The sequence below is a fragment of the Natrix helvetica genome (assembly GCF_964273705.1).
Source record: "Natrix helvetica genome assembly, chromosome: Z".
NCBI lineage: Eukaryota > Metazoa > Chordata > Lepidosauria > Squamata > Natricidae > Natrix > Natrix helvetica.
The window spans coordinates 51,819,817-51,841,021 of record NC_138554.1 but is presented as its reverse complement, the minus strand read 5'-3'; the positions used below and the strand labels follow the sequence as shown (position 1 = coordinate 51,841,021).

At 39.7% G+C, this 21,205-nt stretch overlaps 1 protein-coding gene across 2 annotated transcripts in view; it reads left to right on the top strand.

Moving 5' to 3' along the window:
* Positions 1–21,205, top strand: part of ITGB3 (integrin subunit beta 3) — a 78,723-nt gene that overhangs the window by 28,545 nt on the left and 28,973 nt on the right. For both annotated transcript variants that reach the window (XR_014176785.1, XM_081970832.1), the window contains exons 3-8: positions 14,878–15,067; positions 17,449–17,701; positions 18,544–18,715; positions 19,834–19,995; positions 20,383–20,478; positions 20,758–20,847. Coding sequence is in view for 1 of the 2 variants with exons in the window: in XM_081970832.1 (XP_081826958.1) it covers positions 14,878–15,067; positions 17,449–17,701; positions 18,544–18,715; positions 19,834–19,995; positions 20,383–20,478; positions 20,758–20,847 (963 nt within the window). In the remaining variant the exon portion in view is untranslated. The remainder of the gene's footprint in view (positions 1–14,877; positions 15,068–17,448; positions 17,702–18,543; positions 18,716–19,833; positions 19,996–20,382; positions 20,479–20,757; positions 20,848–21,205) is intronic.

Here is a 21,205-nt window from a genome sequence, read left to right as displayed (position 1 = left end):
TCACGTGACCCCGGGACACTGCAATTGTCATAAATGTGAGTCAGTTGCACAAACCCCTGAATTTTGATGAAGAGGTTGCTATAAGGGTCAAAATGTTGAAAAATGGTCATGTTACTTTTTTTAAGTGCTGTTGTAAATTGAAACGGTCGCTAAATGAACTGTTGTAAGTCAAGGACTACCTATCCTCGGGTAGAGTAGAATAATAATCTTTTCTGAGTGAAGGAGTGCCAGGTGGTTGCCCAACCTTTGCTGAACAGTCACAAATATGGCTAGGATAGAGTTCACGCTCGGTTCACACCCACAACCATTGTCTACATGAATTGATGAGAAAAGATAAGAGTAGACTCTGCCTCTTCCTATCCCCTAGCAGAAATCTTGATCAAGATGCTGCAATTTTGCCTGGAGGGATCAGTGTGGGGAAAGAAGGAATGTCCCCACTTCAATTCAGTCTGGCTCATTTTCCATGCTTTGAGCTCCCTCAGTTCCTAGTGCTCAAGTGAATCTACGAAATGTACCAAGATGTTTATTTCTTTAAAAACTAAATATGGTGATTCAAAACCTATTTTAGTGTAAGTCTATTTTTTTTGGAAAAATATCATTCAAAACCTGAATGATCTTCTCTTTTTTTCCTATAGACCCACACCAATATCTCTAAGTCTCAGGATGATGCTGTATTTCATTTCCATCTCTTCTGCTTTTCTGCTTTCCTCTCCATAGTATCTGCCTTGCTACATTCTGATGCTTATTCCTTTTTTGGTCTTGTGTTCTCTCTCTCTCTCTCTCTCTCGTGTGCTGGAGGAAATGATAAGTCTTTGAGAGAGACATTTTTTTGTTTCCAGCCAGCTATTTGGAATGGTGACTAAGCACTGCCGTATACAGGTTTAGGGAATTTTGCCTCCAAAAAAAGCAAAATTTCCTGGCAGTTTTTCAGAGGTTAATAGGATGCAGCAAGTCAGTACAGTTTACTAATGGCTGCCAAAAAAAGGGTGGGGGCATGGGGAGGGAGTTACAACATGCTTATGATCCCTTTTGGAGAGTTTTGCCTTTATAACTAGAGCACAGAGACACATGTGATGATGTAGACAAAATTTTGCATTTGAATACCTTTCAACCAATCCTAAAATTTCACCTTTTTAATGATTTTATACCTGCAGAAATGGCAATTTTTAATCTCAAAATCAAATTTCTTTTTAATCAAATTAATGTGTGGATTATTTTCTAATACTGGCTTTTCCATTCATGCTATCGTCGTAAGAAACCTGGAAAGAAGAATTTTAAATCATTCCAAAATAATCTATACTCATGAACTCTATACTCATGATAATAGTTGGAAATTCCTCCTACAAAGTTTATTTATTTCAAAACGTGCTACGAAGATACACAAAGACTGCTTAGTTCTCATTTCCATGAACTTGCTTTACAGTGTGGATTGGACAATGGTATTTTCCAGATATGTTGGACTACAGTGGTGGGATTCAAATAATTTAACCACTGGTTCTCTGCCCTAGTGATTTCTTTCAACAACCAGTTCACCAAACTGCACAGAAGGTTAACAACCGGTTCTCCCCAAGTGGTGCAAACTGGCTGTATCCCACCATTAACTACAACCCTTATTATTTTCTATCCTACATTCAGAATGGATAAAGTTGTGAAACACATTTGGAAGATATAGATAGTCTTTGACTTACATCTGTCAGTGGTGGGATTCAAAAAAATGTTTACTACAGGCTCTGAGGGTGTGGCTTGGCTTGGTGGGCATGGCAGCAGAAGAATACTGCAAAATCCCCATTCCCTCCCCACTCCTGGGGGAAGGATACTATAAAATCCCCATTCCCTCCCCACCTCACTAACCATCTTTCCAGCTCTGTTCTCCTGTCCAGGGCAACATAAGAAGACCCAGCCGATCAGCTGGGACTACAATCAGCAGGGATTTGGGAGACAGCAAATAGATGGGGGCAGGGCCAGCCAGAGGTGGCATTTGCCGGTTCTCCAAACTACTCAAAATTTCCACAACCGGTTTGTCAGAACCAGTCAGAACTGGCTGAATACAACCTCTGTGTCTGGTTATTCAACAGCTCTTTGGAATTACAATGACCTTGGAAAAAGGTGCTTTACAGCCCATAAAGCATTTGGCCGTTGTAAAATGTCATTTCCCCCCCCCCCATAGTCATATGACCATATTTTAGACACTTGGCAACCAGCTCACATTTATGACTGGTTGCAGCATTATATGATCACATGACCAAACATTGTGACAGAAAACATCCATTCAGAGAATGGATTTGGACTTGTGATTGTATGATTCACTTAATGAACAACATAAAAACAATTGTAAAATTGGGTCCAGTTACATGGACGCCTTGATTTACAACAAGTCATAACTTTCGACTAAAATTCCGGTTCCAACTACAATCATAAGTTAAGGATTATCTGGTTATACCCATTTGTATCAGAAGTACCATTTAAGATTAGCTAAAAGATTAGCCGGTGACATCATCATTACCTGTGGAATGCCCATGGTAGCTCCTTTTATGTCCTTGTCAAGGAGCCGAAACTAGTGACAGGAGTTCTCTCTGCAAAGGAACAGCACTTGGGCCTCAAATGTGGACTTGCTAATCTCCAACCCAGCAGCCTAACCACATGAACCACTGTGCCAGTGTGGGATTTTTACTACTGGTTCTGTGGGGATGGCTTTGTGGGCATGGCTTTGTGGTCATGGCAGGGGAAGGATGCTGCAAAATCCCCATTCCCTCCCTACCCCACTAACCTGCTTTCCAGCTCCATTCTCCTCTTCAGGACAACAAAAGAAGATCAGATAGGAGGCTGGGAGGCAGCAAGGGCAGGGCCAGCCTATTCATCGGTTCTCTGAATTACTCAAAATGTATGCTATCGGTTCTCCAGAACCTGTCAGAACTGGCTGAATAACCGAATTGTCTATAAATGATATGTGCTCCATATCAGGTGTGAGAAGGTGTTTTAGAACCACATTAGATGCACAAATGAATATAATTATTATGTTACAAGTATTCTCAAGTCTCTCTCTCTCAAGTCTCTCTCTCTCAATTTCTATTCCAAATGTTCTCCTTAATTAAAGAAATTCTCTTAATTAAGGTTGAAATTAAGTTGGTTGCCTTTTCATCCCAGTGTAAATTATTGGGGCTGAATGTCTAGTACAGAAAATGATCCTTTGAAAATTAGAACAGCATTCACTTAGCAATAACATATTCATCATTTATAGACAATTCGGTTTCAAATTCATTGTTACAATATTCAAAACCAAAAGTTCTTCTTATCTTCTTTAAATCTTTCTAATAATAGTACCTAAGAAAAGTATTCACATGTATATTCTTCTTATGGTCATATCTTTTCCTGATTTTATTTGATATCTCCTTATGAAAATATTAATATGTTATCATAAAATAACCATTTATATTTAATTTTCATTTATCTTCTATAATATGGTTCCTGTAATGAAACCACTTTTTGGATTTATATCTATTCCATTTTCTCAATATGGCATGTCTAACAAAGTGATATTTAGAAACTACATTAACTTTAGCGTAATACAAATAATTCTGTCATTCAAACACCAAATTGTCTCTTTCTAACTCCAATAATCTTCTATTTTTCAGCATCACCCAATCTCTCGTATAGATTAAACAACAAATCAGATATCGCTAAATTTCCCGTTTCATTAGCATGTTGTAACACCTTAAATCTAAATCACTCTTTTTACATTTCTATTTTTTTTCTTTCTGCCATTATTTAAATGGTACAATAAGCGTCAAAACAAATATTGTCTAAAACAAAAATAACATTCTAGGTAGAAGTTTTTTTTTTTTAAGATTAAAATCTTAAAGCAGCAGTTTTTATAGGTAAGGGATGGTCGCTTTCAACCCTTTGCCCTTCCCCTAATAATGCATGCCTAACAGATAATATTGATTGGTTATTTCGATTTCAGCCCCCTTAAACCCTAACGCTTGTTATGTTCAATAGCTAAATGGCACATCACCTGGTTTTTTTTTTCATTCTTAACATTTTTAATAAGTTTTACAATTATTACCCCCCCTTACCCTTCCCTCTTCCACCATCCCCCCTCTTCCCTCCCTCCCTCCCCCCAACCTCCCAGAGCAAAATACAGGATATAAACATTTAACAACCATACGCTAACATAAGCTAAATAATTATAACATGTTACTATTCTTGTGCTTTAACTCCCCCTTTATTAAACTAGCTTTGAATAAATTGTAGCATTCCTTATGCCTTCATTCATAAGCTAACTGAAATTTTTTAGTCCGGTATTTGTTTTGAATATAGTCAATCCATCTTCTCCAGTCCAGCTTGTACTTCTCATCTGAATGGTCCTTCAGATATGCTGAGATTTTGGCCATCTCTGCTAAGTTTACTACTTTTAACGTCCATTCTTGGATAGTGGGCAACTCTTCCTTCTTCCAATATTGCACCACCAACAATCTTGCTGCTGTCGTTAGGTTCAAAATCAAATTAGTCTCTATAACAGTACAAACTGAAACTATACCTAACAGAAACAACTGGGGCGTGAACTTTATCCTCTTTTTCAAAATGTTTTGAATAACCCACCATATTTTTATCCAAAATGCTTTAACTTTTTTACAAGTCCACCAAATATGGTAATACGTGGCACTAACACAATCACATCTCCAATATTTAGATTGTAGATTCGGATACATACAGCCTAGCCTTTTTGGATCTAAATGCCAATCTGTACAGCATCTTGTAAAAATTCTCTCTCAAGTTCTGAGCTTGTGTAAATTTTACATTTCTTACCCAAATCTCTTCCCATGTTTCCATCATTATTGGTTCTTCAAAATTTTGTGCCCATTTTATCATACAATCTTTAACTAATTCTGTTTCTGAGTCTATTTCTATCAATACATTATACAACATTTTTACATGCATTTGACCCTGGTCCCTAATTTGTTTTATCAAATTATCCTCATTTTGGATAATACCAGATTTCTGATCTTTTTTCCATCTAGCCTGCAGGGATGTGCGGTCAGGGGAGGCAGGGGAGGCAGAGCCTCACCTCTCATCATGAAATAATAATATATAATAATAATATCCACAAGGGAGTTTCATATATATAAGAGGAAGAGGAGGGAGGAGGAGGAGCGTGCACGGGGCGGTGCCAGCTGGGCAACAGGCGGAGGCAGGATGGTTCTCGGAAGCGCCAATAACCTTCCTGCCTCCGCTGTACTTTGCGCGCTCCTCGCGACTGCAATAGACGTCCAGAAGTGGCAGGGGCTTGATGACGTTGCCGCAGCTGCCATGCGCGGATGGACAGAAGTAGCCAGAGTGGCGCTGAGGCAGTCCGGTGGACAAGCGACCAAGGATCAGGCTGCCTGATCCTCCATCGCTCGCTCGCTCGCTCGCTCTTTCATCCGCCCGGACCTCTCGGCGCCACTCTGGTTACCTCCGTCTGGCCGCGCCCAGCGGCGATGTTGGTGACGTCATCAAGATGAAGTGGCTTGGAGGCGAAATGCTTTTCAGTGCTTTATGTGCGTCTGACATTTAGGTACATAGCCGGATGTCCTAAACGCCAGACGCACAGAAAAGCACTGAAAAGCAGCTGCTGTTGGGGATCGCGGAGCACGAGCCGGCGGAGCGCGCTCAGGAAGGCGGGGAATGGGATCACGTGTGCTGGAGGCTGAGGCAGTCTCAGCCTCCAGCACACGTGGTCCCATTCTCCGCCTTCCTGATGACGTCACCAGCCTCACCAGCCATAAACCTCACCGCACGTCACTGCTAGCCTGTAACTGACCATACTGAAACCAGGTTTGAATTACCCTTTTGTCTCTTAATGCATTCAAAGATTTTAACTGTGGTACACCTCTATCCATACTAAGAAGTTCTGCATATGTAGTTACATCTTGTTTTTGTTCTATACTTATGTTCTCTATAGCGTGTCTGGGCACCCCCCACATAGGTATCTTGTCATTTAACCTATATTGATATTATTTCCAGACACGCAGTAAAGCAAAATATGATTTTTAAAAATCTTGTCGGCCTTCTTGTCATATATTAGATAAGCATGGCAGCCATATACCAGATCATAACCTTCAATATTCAATATTCTATCCTCTGTTAGGTTAATCCAGTCGCTAATTGTTGTTAAAACTGCTGCTTCATAGTATAATTTTAAGTTGGGCATTTTTAAGCCTCCTCTTTCACGTATATCTTGCATTATTTTAAGTTTTATTCTCGGTTTCTTTCCTGCCCAAACAAAGTTGTTAATACCTTTCTGCCACTCTTCCAAATTTGCGTCTTTTTTAAGTATTGGTATCATTTGAAAGAAGAATAGAAACTTGGCAAAACATTCATTTTAACTGCTGCTATCCTTCCCAACAAAGACAATTGTAGTTTTTTCCACTTATTCATTTCTATCTGTATTTTATGCCACAATGGTTCATAATTGTACTTATATAATTTCCCATTTGAGGTTGTAATATAAATTCCTAAATATTTAACCTTTTTTACTATCTCACATCCTGTTACTCTTTCTAATTCTTTTTTTTTTGGTTCGTAGTCATATTTTTAGCTATCATCTTTGTCTTCCCTAGATTTACTTTGAACCCAGATACTTGACCATATTGATTGATTATATTCATTAAACCTATAACTGATTCCCCCAGCTGGGTTAAAGTTATAACCAAGTCATCCACAAATGCTCTTACTCTGTATTCATAGTGCCTAATCTTAATTCATTGTAATTCGTCAGACCCACATATTCTGTTCAATAACAATTCCAGGGTTAAAATAAACAATAATGGAGACAAGGGGCACCCCTGTCTTGTTCCTTTTTCAATTTTAAAAGATTCTGTTAAACCTCCATTAACTATAATTTGTGCTGTCTGTTTCTGGTATATTGCTTTGATATATTGCATGAAATGCTCTCCCAACTGCATTTTTTGTAATACTTTTATTAAAAATTGCCAATTGACTTGATCGAATGCTTTCTCCGCATCTAAGAATAAAAGAACTGCTGGGACCTGGTTATACTTTCCCAAATATTCCATTATATTGATAATTTGTCTTACATTACTTTTCATTTGTCTCCCCTGTATAAAACCAGACTGATCATTGTGAATCGTTTGTTGCACAATTGGCATTAACCTGTTTACCAATATTTTAGCAAAAAATTTATAATCTGTATTAAGTAATGAAACAGGCCTGTAGTTTTTTGGCTGGGTAGGATCCTGATCTTCTTTTGGAATCAATGAAATAAAAGCTGTTTTCCAGGATGGTGAGACCCTGCCTTCCATTTGGATTTCATTAAATAGTTCCCTAAGAGGTTCCATCATTTCTAGTTGTAACTTTTTATAATAAACTGCTGTCAAGCCATCTGTGCCAGGAGCTTTGCATATTTTTAACTGCTTAATTGCCAGGAAGATTTCCTCTGTAGTTACAAGTTGATTCAATCTTCCCCTTTGCTCATCTGTAAGTATAGGAATTTGCTCTTTCTCCAAATATCGGTCTATGTCTGACCCTTGTATTTTGTCACCAGCATACAGTCTGGTGTAAAATTCTAAAAAAGTCTTTTTAATCATATCCTGTTGAAAAACTTCTTTCCCTTTGTATTCTACTTTCTCTATATTACGAGATGTTTGTTTTTTCCGTAACATATATGCTAACCATCTACCTGGTTTATTGGCATTGCAAAAAGTGTTATGTCTAGCATATAGAACAGCGATGGCGAATCTTTTTTGGCTCGCGTGCCACAAGGGGGGGAGCGCAGGGGGGTCGTGTGTGGGTGAGCTGCACCCATAATGCAATGCATGGCCCCCCAAGTGCGCATGCACGCACAACACGCAACCCCCCCATTTTACATGCTTTTTTCGCCCTCCCCAGGCTCCAGAGGTTTTATAGGAGCCTGGGGAGAGTGAAAAGAGCCTCCCCCGCCCGCCTGGAGGCCCTCCGGAGGCTTCAGGGACCGTCCAGACGGTCCCTGAAGCCTTCGGAACGCTTAAAACAACCCTCTGAGCAAACCGGAAGTGACTTCCGGTTTGCTCGGAGGGTCGTTTTAAGCGCTCTGAAGACATCAGGGAAGCCTCCGGACGGTCCCTGAAGCCTTCGGAACGCTTAAAACCACCCTCCGAGCAAACCGGAGGGTTGTTTTAAGCGTTCTGAAGGCTTCAGGGAAGCTTCCGGACAGTCCCTGAAGCCTCCGGAGGGCCTCTGGGGGGGCGGGGGGCGGGGAAGCTCTTTTCGCCCTACCCAGGCTCCTATAAAGCCTCTGGAGCCTGAAGAGGGCGAAAAATGGCTTTTAAAAATGTGAACTCAGCTGGCCAGCGCGCGCATGCGCGCTGGACAGCTGACAGGGCAGCACCTCGCGTGCTCTGACAAATAGATCTGCGTGCCACCTGTGGCACACGTGCCATAGGTTCGCCATCACTGATATAGAAGATTAGTGGCTATCTGGTCTGACATTAACATATTAAACTGCCCTCGCAATAAAGTAATTACCTCTTTTGTCTTCTTATCATCTGGTTTAGACATTAACTCCTGCTCTTTTTTTAAAATCTCTTCCTCTAATTCCCTTTGTTTCTCCCTTTGACTGCGCCTATAAACATTATTCAAATTTATTAAAACACCTCTCATGTATGCTTTACTTGCGTCCCAAACCATTTCCATAGATATCCCCTTATACACATTAAAAGCAAAATATTCTTTCAATAGTTTTTTACATTCCGTAACATTTTTCTCATATCTAAATAGATTTTCATTTAATCTCCAAGACCTCCTGGGTCGGTCTCCATATTCAAGTTCCATCCAAACTGGGTTGTGATCTGTTAAAGTTCTCGGGGATATCCCCAGAAGGCATGTTGATTTTTTGGGAGGGCAGCAGAATTAGAATCAACACAGTAGTGGAAGCAGAGGCTTTCACTAAAAAACACAGTGCTCTCTTCGGTGAAATGGGGGATGTTACACAAGAAACAAAGGAGGGAGGGGCTGAGGCTCAGCCGGTGGACGGGAGGGAGGATGCAACAACTAGAAGACTCAGATCACAAAAGTGTTTTGGAACACTATTGCAATTGTTGTTACAATGTACTTTTATGGAAGTGATAAAAAACAAATGATTGAAACATACTGGTGATTTTGTGTTAAACTTAAAACTGCTAATACTTATGTAAATGTTGATATTTTTCTATCTTCGTTTGTAAAAGTTGCAAGACCTGGAGGGCTTCTCCCCTCCGCACAATGTAGCTGTCAAAATGTTTTATAACCCCATAACCCCTTTTCCTTGTAATAATTTTAAAACTAATAAAAAATTTGAACAATTTAAAAAAAAGTTCTCGGGCATATCATAGTCTTCTTCACCCTGGAAAAAAAGTCATTTGTAATTAGTATAAAATCAATTCTAGAAAAGGATTGGTGCCTATCAGAAAAGAAAGTGAAATCCCATTCTTTAACATTCCGTTCTCTCCAGATATCTCTCAGTTCAAAGTCATCCATCATATCAAAAAAGGATTTAGGTAATCTTGTTCATGTTTGAGTATTTTGCAAAAGCCTCTTCTTGTCTTGAACGGGATCCAGTACTCCATTCCAATCACCCAGTAAAATGCAGGATCTGTAACCCCATTGTATTAATTTAGTGTGAAACAACTTGTAAAAATTTTCTTGTTGTTGATTGGGAGCATATACTCCTGTTAAGAGTATTTTCTTTCCTTCTATTAATAGTTCAATTGCAATATATCTACCTTGAGGATCTGCTTCAATTAATTCAGCCTTTAAGTCTTTTCTTAAATATATGACTATACCGTTTTTCTTCTCCGGAGCAGATGCTATGAAATGCGATCCCAGTCTTGCGTTCATAAAGTATTTCTGATCCTGTGTTCTAATGTGTGTTTCTTGTAAGCAAATTACATCATTTTAAAATTGTTTCAAATAGTGAAATATTTTTTTCCTTTTTTGTGGTGAGTTTAAGCCATTGACGTTCCAGATTAGAAATTTAATTGTCATTTTCAGCACACTGAAGCTTTCTAAGAGCTGCCTGGAAATCTTGCTGGGATTTCACCTTCAGTCTAGCTCCTCCCACTGCTTCTGTGCTCATGTTTATATTATCTTGGACTATCATCTGGGCTTGTTGAGACTTTAATTCTTGTTCTTTACATTTAGTACCCGCACAGGTTTGTCTCTGTTCCATAATTTCTTCTGTTTCCTGCAATAAACTCACAACCCCAGTTTGTGCCTGATTATCTTGCTGCCTGGGGTCCTCTGTCTCTTTTCTTTCTTTGGGACTGGAGATGGGGGGCATCCTGCTTTTAATACTATGCTATAAAAATCTTTTGCCTTCCAGACAGAGTTGAGACGGTGTCTTTCTCCCAGGTAGTTCACCACCAATCCAGCTGGGGTCTCCTATCTGTATTGAATCTGGCGCTTTCTAAGTTCATCCACTAGAAATGCATAATCCTTTCTAGATCTCAACATTTGGGGGGGGGGGCGGATTTCCTTCAATACTATCACATCTTGACCTGCCACTTGTAGTTTGTTTTTATAGGTTGCTTGCAATATTTCATTCCTAATTTTCCTGGTGACGAAATAGATTACAATATCTCTTGGCAGTTGTCTTTGTCTGGCAATCCATGAATTAACGCGGTAAATTTTGTCAATTTGCCAGGCCTTTGATTTCCCCAGTTAATTGAGCAAAAGCATCTGCAAAAATCTCTCTTAAATTTTCTTGGCTATGTTCTTTCAAACCCCTTATCCTCAGGGCAAATTCCATTGTTCTATATTGTATCATTGTAAACTCTGCCTCCGACTTATCAATTTTACTTTGTGCCTCCATAAGTTTATTGTCCAGCTTTGTATTAGACTCATTAATTTCTTCCACCTTCTCATCGAGAGATGTTACGTAACCAAATAATCCTTTAAGTGCCTCAACTATATCCTCCCTTATCTCTTAGTTACGTGTTTGGATTAAATCCTTAATTCCAGATATTTCATCAGAGACATCTTTAAAGGCACTTGCAATTTTCCCCTCCAAGACAGCTGCCTGTTCTTTTAATGCATTTTGTAAATTATTTTGTAGACCCTCCAGTGTCAGGGTTTATGATTGTGTTTCCACCAGGGGTAGTAAGGACTGCAACTTTTGTGACTGTGCTGGCGAACTACCAGCACTTTTTGAAACACTTTTTGAATTTTGCCTGCTTCGAAGCCATTTCAAAGTATTCAAATCAAGCTTTTAAACAACCAATTTATTCAGTCCAGAAAATCCACCTATTCTCTCAAGTCTTCCAGCAGCACTAACAAGCACTTAACAAATGCTAATCAGCTTTCCGCTTCACTTTCATTTTCAACACACCCTTTATTATTCCGGTGCCATTTTTAAAAAAACATTCCCTTTAAGTTTACAGAAGGAGATGTAATCTACAGAGTTAAGGCTTGTACTTGTGATATATTGACCTTCTGGTTTGCTAGACCTGCGTCTTGTTCAGATATAGAATAAATGTTGAAACAGCAGGGGTGGATGCTACCTTTTGTTTCTGCAAAGGCAGAAGAGTCCCAAGATGAGGAGATTGTCGGGCTTCCTGGGGAGTTCACACCCTTCACGCCACAGAATTGCTTCTGGGGCCGCTTGGGGCCTCTACCCTATGCCAGATAGCTCACCTCCCCCTCTTTTCCCGAAGGTTTTTTTTCAAACCGCCGGACAGCTGATTTATGCTATCCCAGCAGCTTGTTACTCAAACATGGGGCTGGCGTTCCCGAGGGAGCGTCCTCCAAGGCCAGCGGCACCACTGGAGGATCACTAGGTAGAAGTTTTTAATCATAGAAATTCTTCCCAATAATGACAATTTAATTTTTCCTTTCTTAATATAACTTTTAAATTTTCATTTCATATTTTAACATATTTTGGAACAACATATAATTTATATTTGTCAAATTAATACCCAAATATTTTACATTTTCTCAGTCTTAAAATCTGTTTCGTTCATCAGTTCTGCTAGATCTTACAACTTCATATTTTTGTTACCATCTTCTGTTTAAAACCAGCTAATGCAGGAAATTATTTTAATTTTCTCATTAATAATTCAATCCCTTTAAGGTATTTTCCAAAACCAGCATTAAATCTTCTGTAAAGGTTTTCAAGGTTTTTTTATATCCATTTTCTTATGTGCTTTCATTGTGCCTTATTGTCAGCCCTGAAAGCCATCTTTTCTGTTGGAGCTTCAGGTCTGCCACATTAGTGCCTGGGAAAATGGGAGGGGGATTACAAGGAGTGGTGGAGGATTAGCCATAACAACATTGCTTTCACTGGGAGACAAGGGCATTCAGCCTGCACCTGAATCAGAGTGATAGGGGTCAATGTTCCCTCTATTTTTGTGTGTGTGTGTGCGTGCAGAAAAGTAGTGTTTGAGTGGCACATTTTCATGCCTGAGCACCTGAATTTTTTTTGTAACAATGTTTATTCCAGTCTTATCATTAGCTTTACATTTTGACATCAGTTCTGTCCACATCCTGGATGCCAATTAAGCAAAGGTGTTGTTATATTACTTATTTCTGTGCTCATTTAGATCTATCTGTAGATCTTATCTGTAGCTCTATCGCATCTAATTTATCTCTCTGATATAAACCTAACTACAAAATTATAAATGTCTACATTACTAATATAACTATTCTCCACCTTGATTAAACAGATGGTATCTATTATAATTTGCTATATGTGGACTGCTTGGTTCAAATTCCACTTTTATTTTATATTTCTGGAGGAACACATGTTAAGCTAGATGCTTGTCATAATCAGCCTGGGTAACTAGGGTTCATAAAGTTCATTATAAGGCAGGTGCCTCTATTTTGGGGGGGGGGGGCGAGTAAGTTAAAAAGTCCCCAGTAGAAAGTCAACCAAAAGTCCATACCTCCGTAGGGGGGAGAAATTTCAGAATTGGGGTAGGACAATGGATGAACTGGACTTTTAGAGGGAAGGATATCAATAGATGAAAGATAGATGAGACACAGACAGACCAACCAACATAGTTAATAGAGATGAGATAGATAGATAGACAGACAGACAGACAGACAGACAGACAGAAGACAGACAGACAGACCGATCAATCAATCGATCATAGGTACTTAATAAAGATGAGAGATGGACGGATGGACAAATAACGAGGAGAATAAAACCATTGAAGCAACTGACAGAGGTTCCCAGCAGCAGCCCTGTTGATCTCCGTAGGGTGGGGGCTCTATTTCGATTGAATCCATTGAGACAAGATCTCCAGGACAATCACCTGAAGCGAAGAAGGCGCGGTTGGTTCTTCAGGGCAAGGAGGGAGCTGGAGAATGGGCAGATCACGCCAGGGAAGTGGGCAGGAGGTGGCGGCCACTTCCCTTCCCAACTCCGGAGCCTCCTGAGGGCAGAAGGCAAGCGGTGCATCCAGAGCCGCACAGTTTCCCAAGCAGAGGAGAGCGGGGTGCTTGATCGGAGGCAGTGGGCATCCCGCGCTTGGCGGCGCCTTAATAAGCGCTCAGCCGTTGGCCCAGAGGGAGGCGCCGGGGAGGGTGGGGAAAGGGCGGGTAGGGGTAGGTGGGACGCCCAGCCTTACAAGGCGGGAACCAGACAACTTGCTTCGGGCAACTGGCAGTGGGACACATTTAATGCTTCTATTTCATGGTTTAACCGAAATAAAACTTGTTTTCCCTTTTGCACTTCCTTTCCCTTTCCTTCTGTCCCTCCTTTTCCCTTCTTCCTTTCATTCCACCATTTCTTTGATGTTGCTCCTCTTGTCCCGCCTGCACAGCAGTTGGAAACCACTGCGTTTTCTTGTGAAGTGCACGGCTGCGCAGCCACGCAGCTTAGAGGGAACATTGCAGGGGATTGTCTCCAGTTGGGACAGTGAATTGATTGGACCATGTGATGGAGTTGTGAGTGCAGGGGATGGATCTTTGACTTTCTTTTCGGTGAGGAAACCCTGGAACTTTCAGATTCGGGTTTTCCCAGATGTGCCAATATGGCATCTGTAATAAAATGGAATTTTGAGGAACTTCAAGCCTCAGAGTTTTCTTTCGTTGGGGGTGTTACTTGGAACCCTGACACTTATATTTCCATTTAAAACTTCAAAAATCAAAATAAACAAATTTTAAAAATTTGAAGCTCACCGCTGCCTCAGCTCTAGTATGTGTCAGCACTGAAGCAGGAAAATAAAAAATGGTCTCAGTTCAACCAACTTCAGAGTTGATATACACATTGATCTTTATTAATACATTCTTCAGAATTATTTACAATCTGTTTGCTTAAGACATTATAAACAATTTATAATTCACCATTCAATAGTGATATTGGTCTATAATTTCTTGTTGAAGTTAAATCTTGCCCCTCTTTAGGTTTGTTTGTTTATTTGATTCATTCATTCATTCATTCATTCATTCATTCATTCATTCATTCATTCATTCAGTGTGTCTCTGTGCTCCTTACTCACAGTTCAAAGCAGCTCTCAGCAATTAAGAGCAATCTAAAAAATCATGAGTTTGGAATGGAGCAGTGGTGATGTCTTTATTGTTACTGCATCAACTACTTCCAGTCAAGAGCTACTCCTTTAGTGTTCCATGGCAGGTGGTATAGCCAAGGCTTTTCCTGAAGGCCAGAAGAAAAGGGGCAGCTCTCACTTCCAGTGGACCTCTTCTGCCAGAATGAATGGGGCAGACCGATCTCATTGGGAGAAGATGGTTCCTCAAATATCCTGGACCCATGCTATAAAGAGGCTTTAAATTCAACACTTTGAATTGGACCTAGAAGCTGACAGGTTTAATTTAATTTAATTTTAGCAACAACATAATTAGATTGGAGTTTGAGAACTTCCCAGTTCCAAAAACTTATTGTTCTTTCTGTTCTTCCTCCAACAGAATATGCCAAAAGCTTTCTCTCGCTGTGACTTAATAGAAAATCTACACCAGAGTGGCTGCACACAAGATTTTATAGAGTATCCACGCAGCGAGACCTCCATACTGGAGGCTAGACCTCTCAGTGCCAAAGGATCAGGAAGTGCCATCACTCAAATGACTCCACAGAAGATTGAACTCCACCTGCGTCCAGGTAAAACCAGATACACTACTTGATTTACCCACAGAAAGCTTTGGGTTCATTCCCACCCATTTATAGAGAAACAGTAAGAAATATAGAAGAAAACATCTACATAAGAGTTTGAAGGACTGCTTCACTTGGACTGGTAATGCTGCAAACATGGTCCAATAATCTGAGACAATATGATGATAGCTTGATAGTTTTAGAGCTAGCCTATGATAGCTTCAGAGCCACGTTGACTTGACTATTAGCTACCTATTCAGAATGGACATACTGTATTACCTTCCGGCAATGGTAGTCAAATTTTGAGATCTTGTGGGCATACTAAGAATTTGAGGACAAACAGCAGCTACAGTTCACAAAATGGTCACCATTTTGGGTATATCCAATCTTTCAAATTTCATTTACTACAAAGGCCTACTACCCTTTAGATTTTGGGATAAAAACGCAGGTTTAAACAAGCTTGTTGTTGTCGTCGTCGTTGTTATTAAGAATGTGGGCATATTTCCTGGCAAAGCATTTGGCAGCCGCCACCCATTATTTTTATTTTTCATGAATATAAGGCCTATCTGGTGTTTAGAACCATTCTTGGAAATAAATATTGCTGCCTTTTCTTGTTATATATATTTTATTTGTAATTATATATTTGAATATTGTAAGCTGCCTAAGATCATCTAGAGTGGATGGCTGTAATAAGATAATAATAATGTGAATGTGTACTGTTTCATATTAACTTATCACTTATTGATTTTTATTAAAAAGTAAAGATAGCAGCATCTAGCAGTGACCAAAAGAGATGTCTACAGATGTGCTTGTGCTTAATCATCACATTGCTTTGCTATTATTTGGAATATTAATCTCATATGTCCAGAAATATCAATCAGGGGGAAAAGAATGGTGTATATTGGGTTACAATACAATTCAATACAATAGCAGAGCTGGAAGGGACCTTGGAGGTCTTCTAGGCCAACCCCTGCCCAAACCCTATACCGTTCCAGACAAATGGCTATCCAACATCTTCTTAAAAACTTCCAGTGTTGGGGCATTCACAACTTCTGGAGGCAAGCTGTTCCACTGATTAATTGTTCTGTCAGGAAGTTTCTCCTCAGTTCTAAGTTGCTTCTCTCCTTAATTAGTTTCCACCCATTGCTTCTTGTTCTACCCTCAAGTGCCTTGGAGAATAGTTTGACTCCCTCTTCTTTGTGGCAACCCCTGAGATATTGGAACACTGCTATCATGTCTCCCCTAGTCCTTCTTTTCATTAAACTAGACATACCCAGTTTCTGCAACCGTTCTTCATATGTTTTAGTCTCCAGTCCCCTAATCATCTTTGTTGCTCTTCTCTGCACTCTTTCTAGAGTCTCCACATCTTTTCTACACTGTGGCGACCAAAACTGAATGCAGTATTCCAAGTGTGGCCTTACCAAGGCATTATAAAGTGGTATTAACACTTCACGTGATCTTGATTCTATCCCTTTGTTTATGTAGTCTAGAACTGTGTTGGCTTTTTTGACAGCTGCTGCACACTGCTGGCTCATATTTAAATGGTTGTCCACTACGACTCCAAGATCCCTCTCACAGTTACTACTATTGAGCAAGATACCACCTATACTGTACCTGTGCATTTCATTTTTTTTTTTTGCCTAAATGTAGAACCTTACTCTTTTCACCATTGAATTTCATTTTATTAGATAGTGCCCAATATTCAAGTTTGTCAAGATCCTTCTATATCTTAAGCCTATCTTCTGGAATGTTGGCTATTCCTACCAACTTGATGTCATCTGCAAATTTGATGAGTTCCCCATTTATCCCCTCATCCAAATCATCAATGAAGATGTTGAAGAGTACTGGGCCTAAAACAGAGCCTTGGGGTACTCCCCTGCATACTCCCTCCATGTAGATGCAGTTCCATTGAGGACTACACATTGAGTGCGGTTGGTCAGCCAGTTACGAATCCATCTGGTGGTGATGCTGTCTAACCCACATTCTTCTACTTTATCTAGTAGTAGGTTATGGTCTACCTTATCAAATGCCTTACTGAAGTCCAAGTAAACTATATTGACGGCATTCCTCTGGTCCACTAATTTTGTCACTTTGTCAAAGAATGCAATAAGATTAGTCTGGCATGATCTGTTTTTGACAAACCCATGTTGGCTTTTGGCTATTACTTTGTTTACTTCTAGGTGTTCGCTAATTCGTTGCTTGATTATCTTTTCCAGAATCTTTCCTGGTAGTGAGGTCAGGCTGATAGCTCTTTAGTTTATGATAGCATGAGTCTGTAACAATGTAACTGGGTAAATCAAGCATTTGGAAAGAATAGGGTAGATTGAAATCTTCGGAAAAACATCCCTCATCTTTAGTCCTTCACTCCTTATCCAATTTTGCTATTTCAGATGATCCCCAAACTTTCTCAATACAAGTGCGCCAGGTGGAAGATTATCCCGTGGACATCTACTATCTAATGGATTTGTCTAACTCCATGAAGGATGACCTCCGTAATATCCAGAACTTAGGTACCAGTCTTGCCATGGAAATGCGCAAAGTGACCAGCAACCTGAGGATTGGCTTTGGAGCTTTTGTGGACAAACCCCTGTCCCCTTACATGTACATTTCTCCTCCAGAGGCCATCGAAAACCCATGCTATGAGTAAGTTTTTTAGTCAGAAGAAACACTGATGTTTCTATCATTGTTAAACAAGCCCAAATTCCCCAACTGCAACTGAAGTTAGCTCCCTTCACCTTCGGCCAACTTGGCCAAAAATCAGAGATGAAGGATGTTGTAACCTAGAAGTATCTAAAACACTTCTGATCCTCTATCTCTAAATCTAAAATTTATGATCTGTAGTTCTAAAGATTGCTAAATGTGTATTCCTATTCCCTCTTTATCTTAAATATGTGCAGACAGAATGAAATATTTCTTGTCTCCAGTCAGAGAAGGTTTCATAAGGTGGGCACTATAACAGAAAGGGACATCTTCTGGACCCCATCAACCAACATTCCTTAGCCAATGGCATCCAAAGCATGCCCATCCTGCCAGACTGGATCAGACAGACAGAAACAACAAGGATGAGATGATCCTTCAAGTAATCCAGTCTCAAACATTGAAGGGCTGTAAAGATGTCAACCAGCCCTTTTAGTTATACCTGGAACAACATTGGCTCACCAAGTAGTGGTGTTATATAAGCAAAATAACTCTAGGAGTAAGTAGTAGCTGGGTTCTTAGCTATTTCAACTTATTTTTGACTCTCATGGGAATAAACAACTAATGTGTCTAATGAGGGCACTACCATGCGTTTTTGGGAACTACTGTGAGAGAGGGGAAGAGCTGGGTTAAGGACCCTTTAATTGAGCTCATAAGAAATTGATTGGGTTGTTTAACTGGGAGGGTGTGTAATGTGAGGTCAATGGCTGTGCTAAATTCTGTGGATTTCTTTGGGTTTTCAGTTTCTTGTTCCCTTTTCTAAGCTTAATATACTTAATATATTTTAGCTTGAAACCACCAAATGATCACTGCCTACCAATGTTTGGTTACAAGCATGTCCTAGCTCTCACAGATGAGGTCAAGCGTTTCAATGAGGAGGTGAAGAAACAAAACGTATCTAAGAATCGAGATGCACCTGAAGGAGGATTTGATGCCATCATCCAAGCAGTTGTCTGTGATGTAAGAAGCAATCTCTATTATGGGGGAATTCAGAGTTTCTTCAAGAATCATTTCTCTGGTGCCAATTAAGTGGGCAAAGATGAATGGGTTGGATTCCCCTTTGGAGATGAGAGACATTTTGTCTCCTAGATTTTGATCAATTCTATGTTTTCAGAAGTCAATCATACTTAGGTTGTCATATATAGTCACTGAAGGGCTAGAAAGAGCATCCCCAACCCCAAGAGTCATTTAGCCTTCCTGCCTTTAAATACTTGGAGATTTTTTTCCTCTCTCAAATATGGGAGTGGGTGACCTGTTGGATGAGTCTCTTCTTCTTCTTTTCTCCCACTATTTATGTAGAAAAGGAATAGGAATAGAACAGAACAGAAACAGGACAGAACCAGAACAGAACCAGAACCAGAACCAGAACCAGAAACGAAACCTTCGAGGTCTTCTAGTCCAGGCTCCTGCTCAAGCAGGAGAACTTTTACTATTTGAGATAAGTGGCTGTCTAGTTTCTTCTTAAAAAACCCCAGTGATGGAGTGCCCACTATTTCTGAAGGCAAGCTGTTCCACTGGTTAATTGTCCTCACTGTTAGGAAGTGTCTCCTTAATTCCAGGTTGCTTCTCTCTTTGGTTAGTTTCCAACTATTGTTTCTTGTCCTGCCCTCTGGTGCTTTTAGACTAGCCAAACCCAAATCCTGCAGCCGTTCTTCATATGTTTTAGTCTGCAGGCCTTTGATCATCTTAGTTGCTCCTCTCAGTACTTTTTCCAAGGTCTCAACATCTTTTTGGTAGCATGGTGACCAACATTGGTTGCAGCATTCCAGATGTGGTCTTACTAGGGTTTTATAAAGTAGTACTAGTAATATGTATCTATGTTGCTATTTTGCATTGTAACTTTTTACATTTTGTTTTATTATATGATCCGTACTGATTTTTACTATTGAACCTAATAATGATCCTTTTTTTCAAAAAAGGCATTAGTCAGCCCCATACACCACTTCTTTTCCACCATTTATATTTCAGTCTTAAAGAATTAACTAATTTCCTAGGATTGGTGTTGTGAATATCTTTGAGGACTTCTTTATGAGGTTTTGTTTTTGTTTTGAAGATATCATGGAGGTTATTTCTTACAGGACAAAATTGGCTGGAGACCTGATGCTTCCCACTTGTTGGTCTTCACTACAGATGCCAAGACACACATTGCTTTAGATGGGAGACTGGCTGGAATTGTAATACCCAATGATGGGAAATGTCATATGAACAGCAATAACTATTATGAAGCTTCTACCACACTGGTGAGGGTATTTCATTTCATAGCCACGGGATTGGAATTAATATAGCTACAAAAAATGTTCCATTATAGCAGATGGTACATTTGGCTAAAGTTAAACCTAAACTTTAGGTTTACTGTAAATGTCTTGAAGATTTGGAAGAAAGCTGAGATACCAATATTTTAATTAGGTTTAGGTTTAGGTTAGGTTTAGGTTTATTAAATTTATAGACTGCCCCCTCTCCCCATAGGGACTCAGGGAGAGGGTACATAGTACATAAAATACACTATATAAAATAACTAGTAAGTGGCATATTTCTGTATTCAACCAATTCCAAGCTATTATTTTTTTTCCTATGCAATGATGTGCAAGCAGATTACTCATTTGACTCTCTTGGTTTTTCTTCCCAAGGATTACCCATCCCTTGGTCTGTTGACAGATAAACTCTCACAGAAAAACATTAACTTGATTTTTGCAGTGACTCAGAACATAGTTGGTCTTTACCAGGTAAGAAGAAACATTGATCCCACATTATGGGATATCGTGGGACTGGAAAGTCGAAGCAAAAAAATGTTTGTCTAGATGTTGAGTTGCTGTTTCCTTTTTGGCTGTTCTTTATTAGAAAAAAGAAATCAAAGGACTATACAAGGGATAGGAAGAGGGTAGTGTTGGCTCCCTTTTAACTCCCTTTTTCAAAAAAATCAGTCTGACATAGAAAAACTGTATCCCAATTTTCTTAGCTTGTGTTTGTCCATTTAAGGGAAATATCTGCTGTTTTCTTTTCAGAACTACAGTGAGCTGCTTCCAGGCACTACTGTAGGGACCTTGTCAAAGGATTCAAGCAATGTTTTACAGCTCATTTTGGATTCCTATGGGGTGAGTCCATGAATAGGAATGTTTAAAATTTTCACTGAGTTATTGTCAGGATTTGCCTGACACTAGACGCAAAAGGTAACTTCTGTAGATGTTAAAATAGCAAACGGCGGGGGGGGGGGGGGTTGTTGTTGTAAAAAATGCCTATGGGGTCGGAGCATAACTATATAATTGAAACCCTGCTTATTTAATGAGTGTTGTAATTGTGACATACATGAGAAAGAACGTAACTTCGATCACTGCTTGACTAACATTTATCATGTACCAGAAATATAACACAAAGCCTTCTAATTTAGGGAATGAATGGAGATACAAATGGGGAGTTAATTTCTAAAGAACTCTAGTAATTTTATTTGGAATG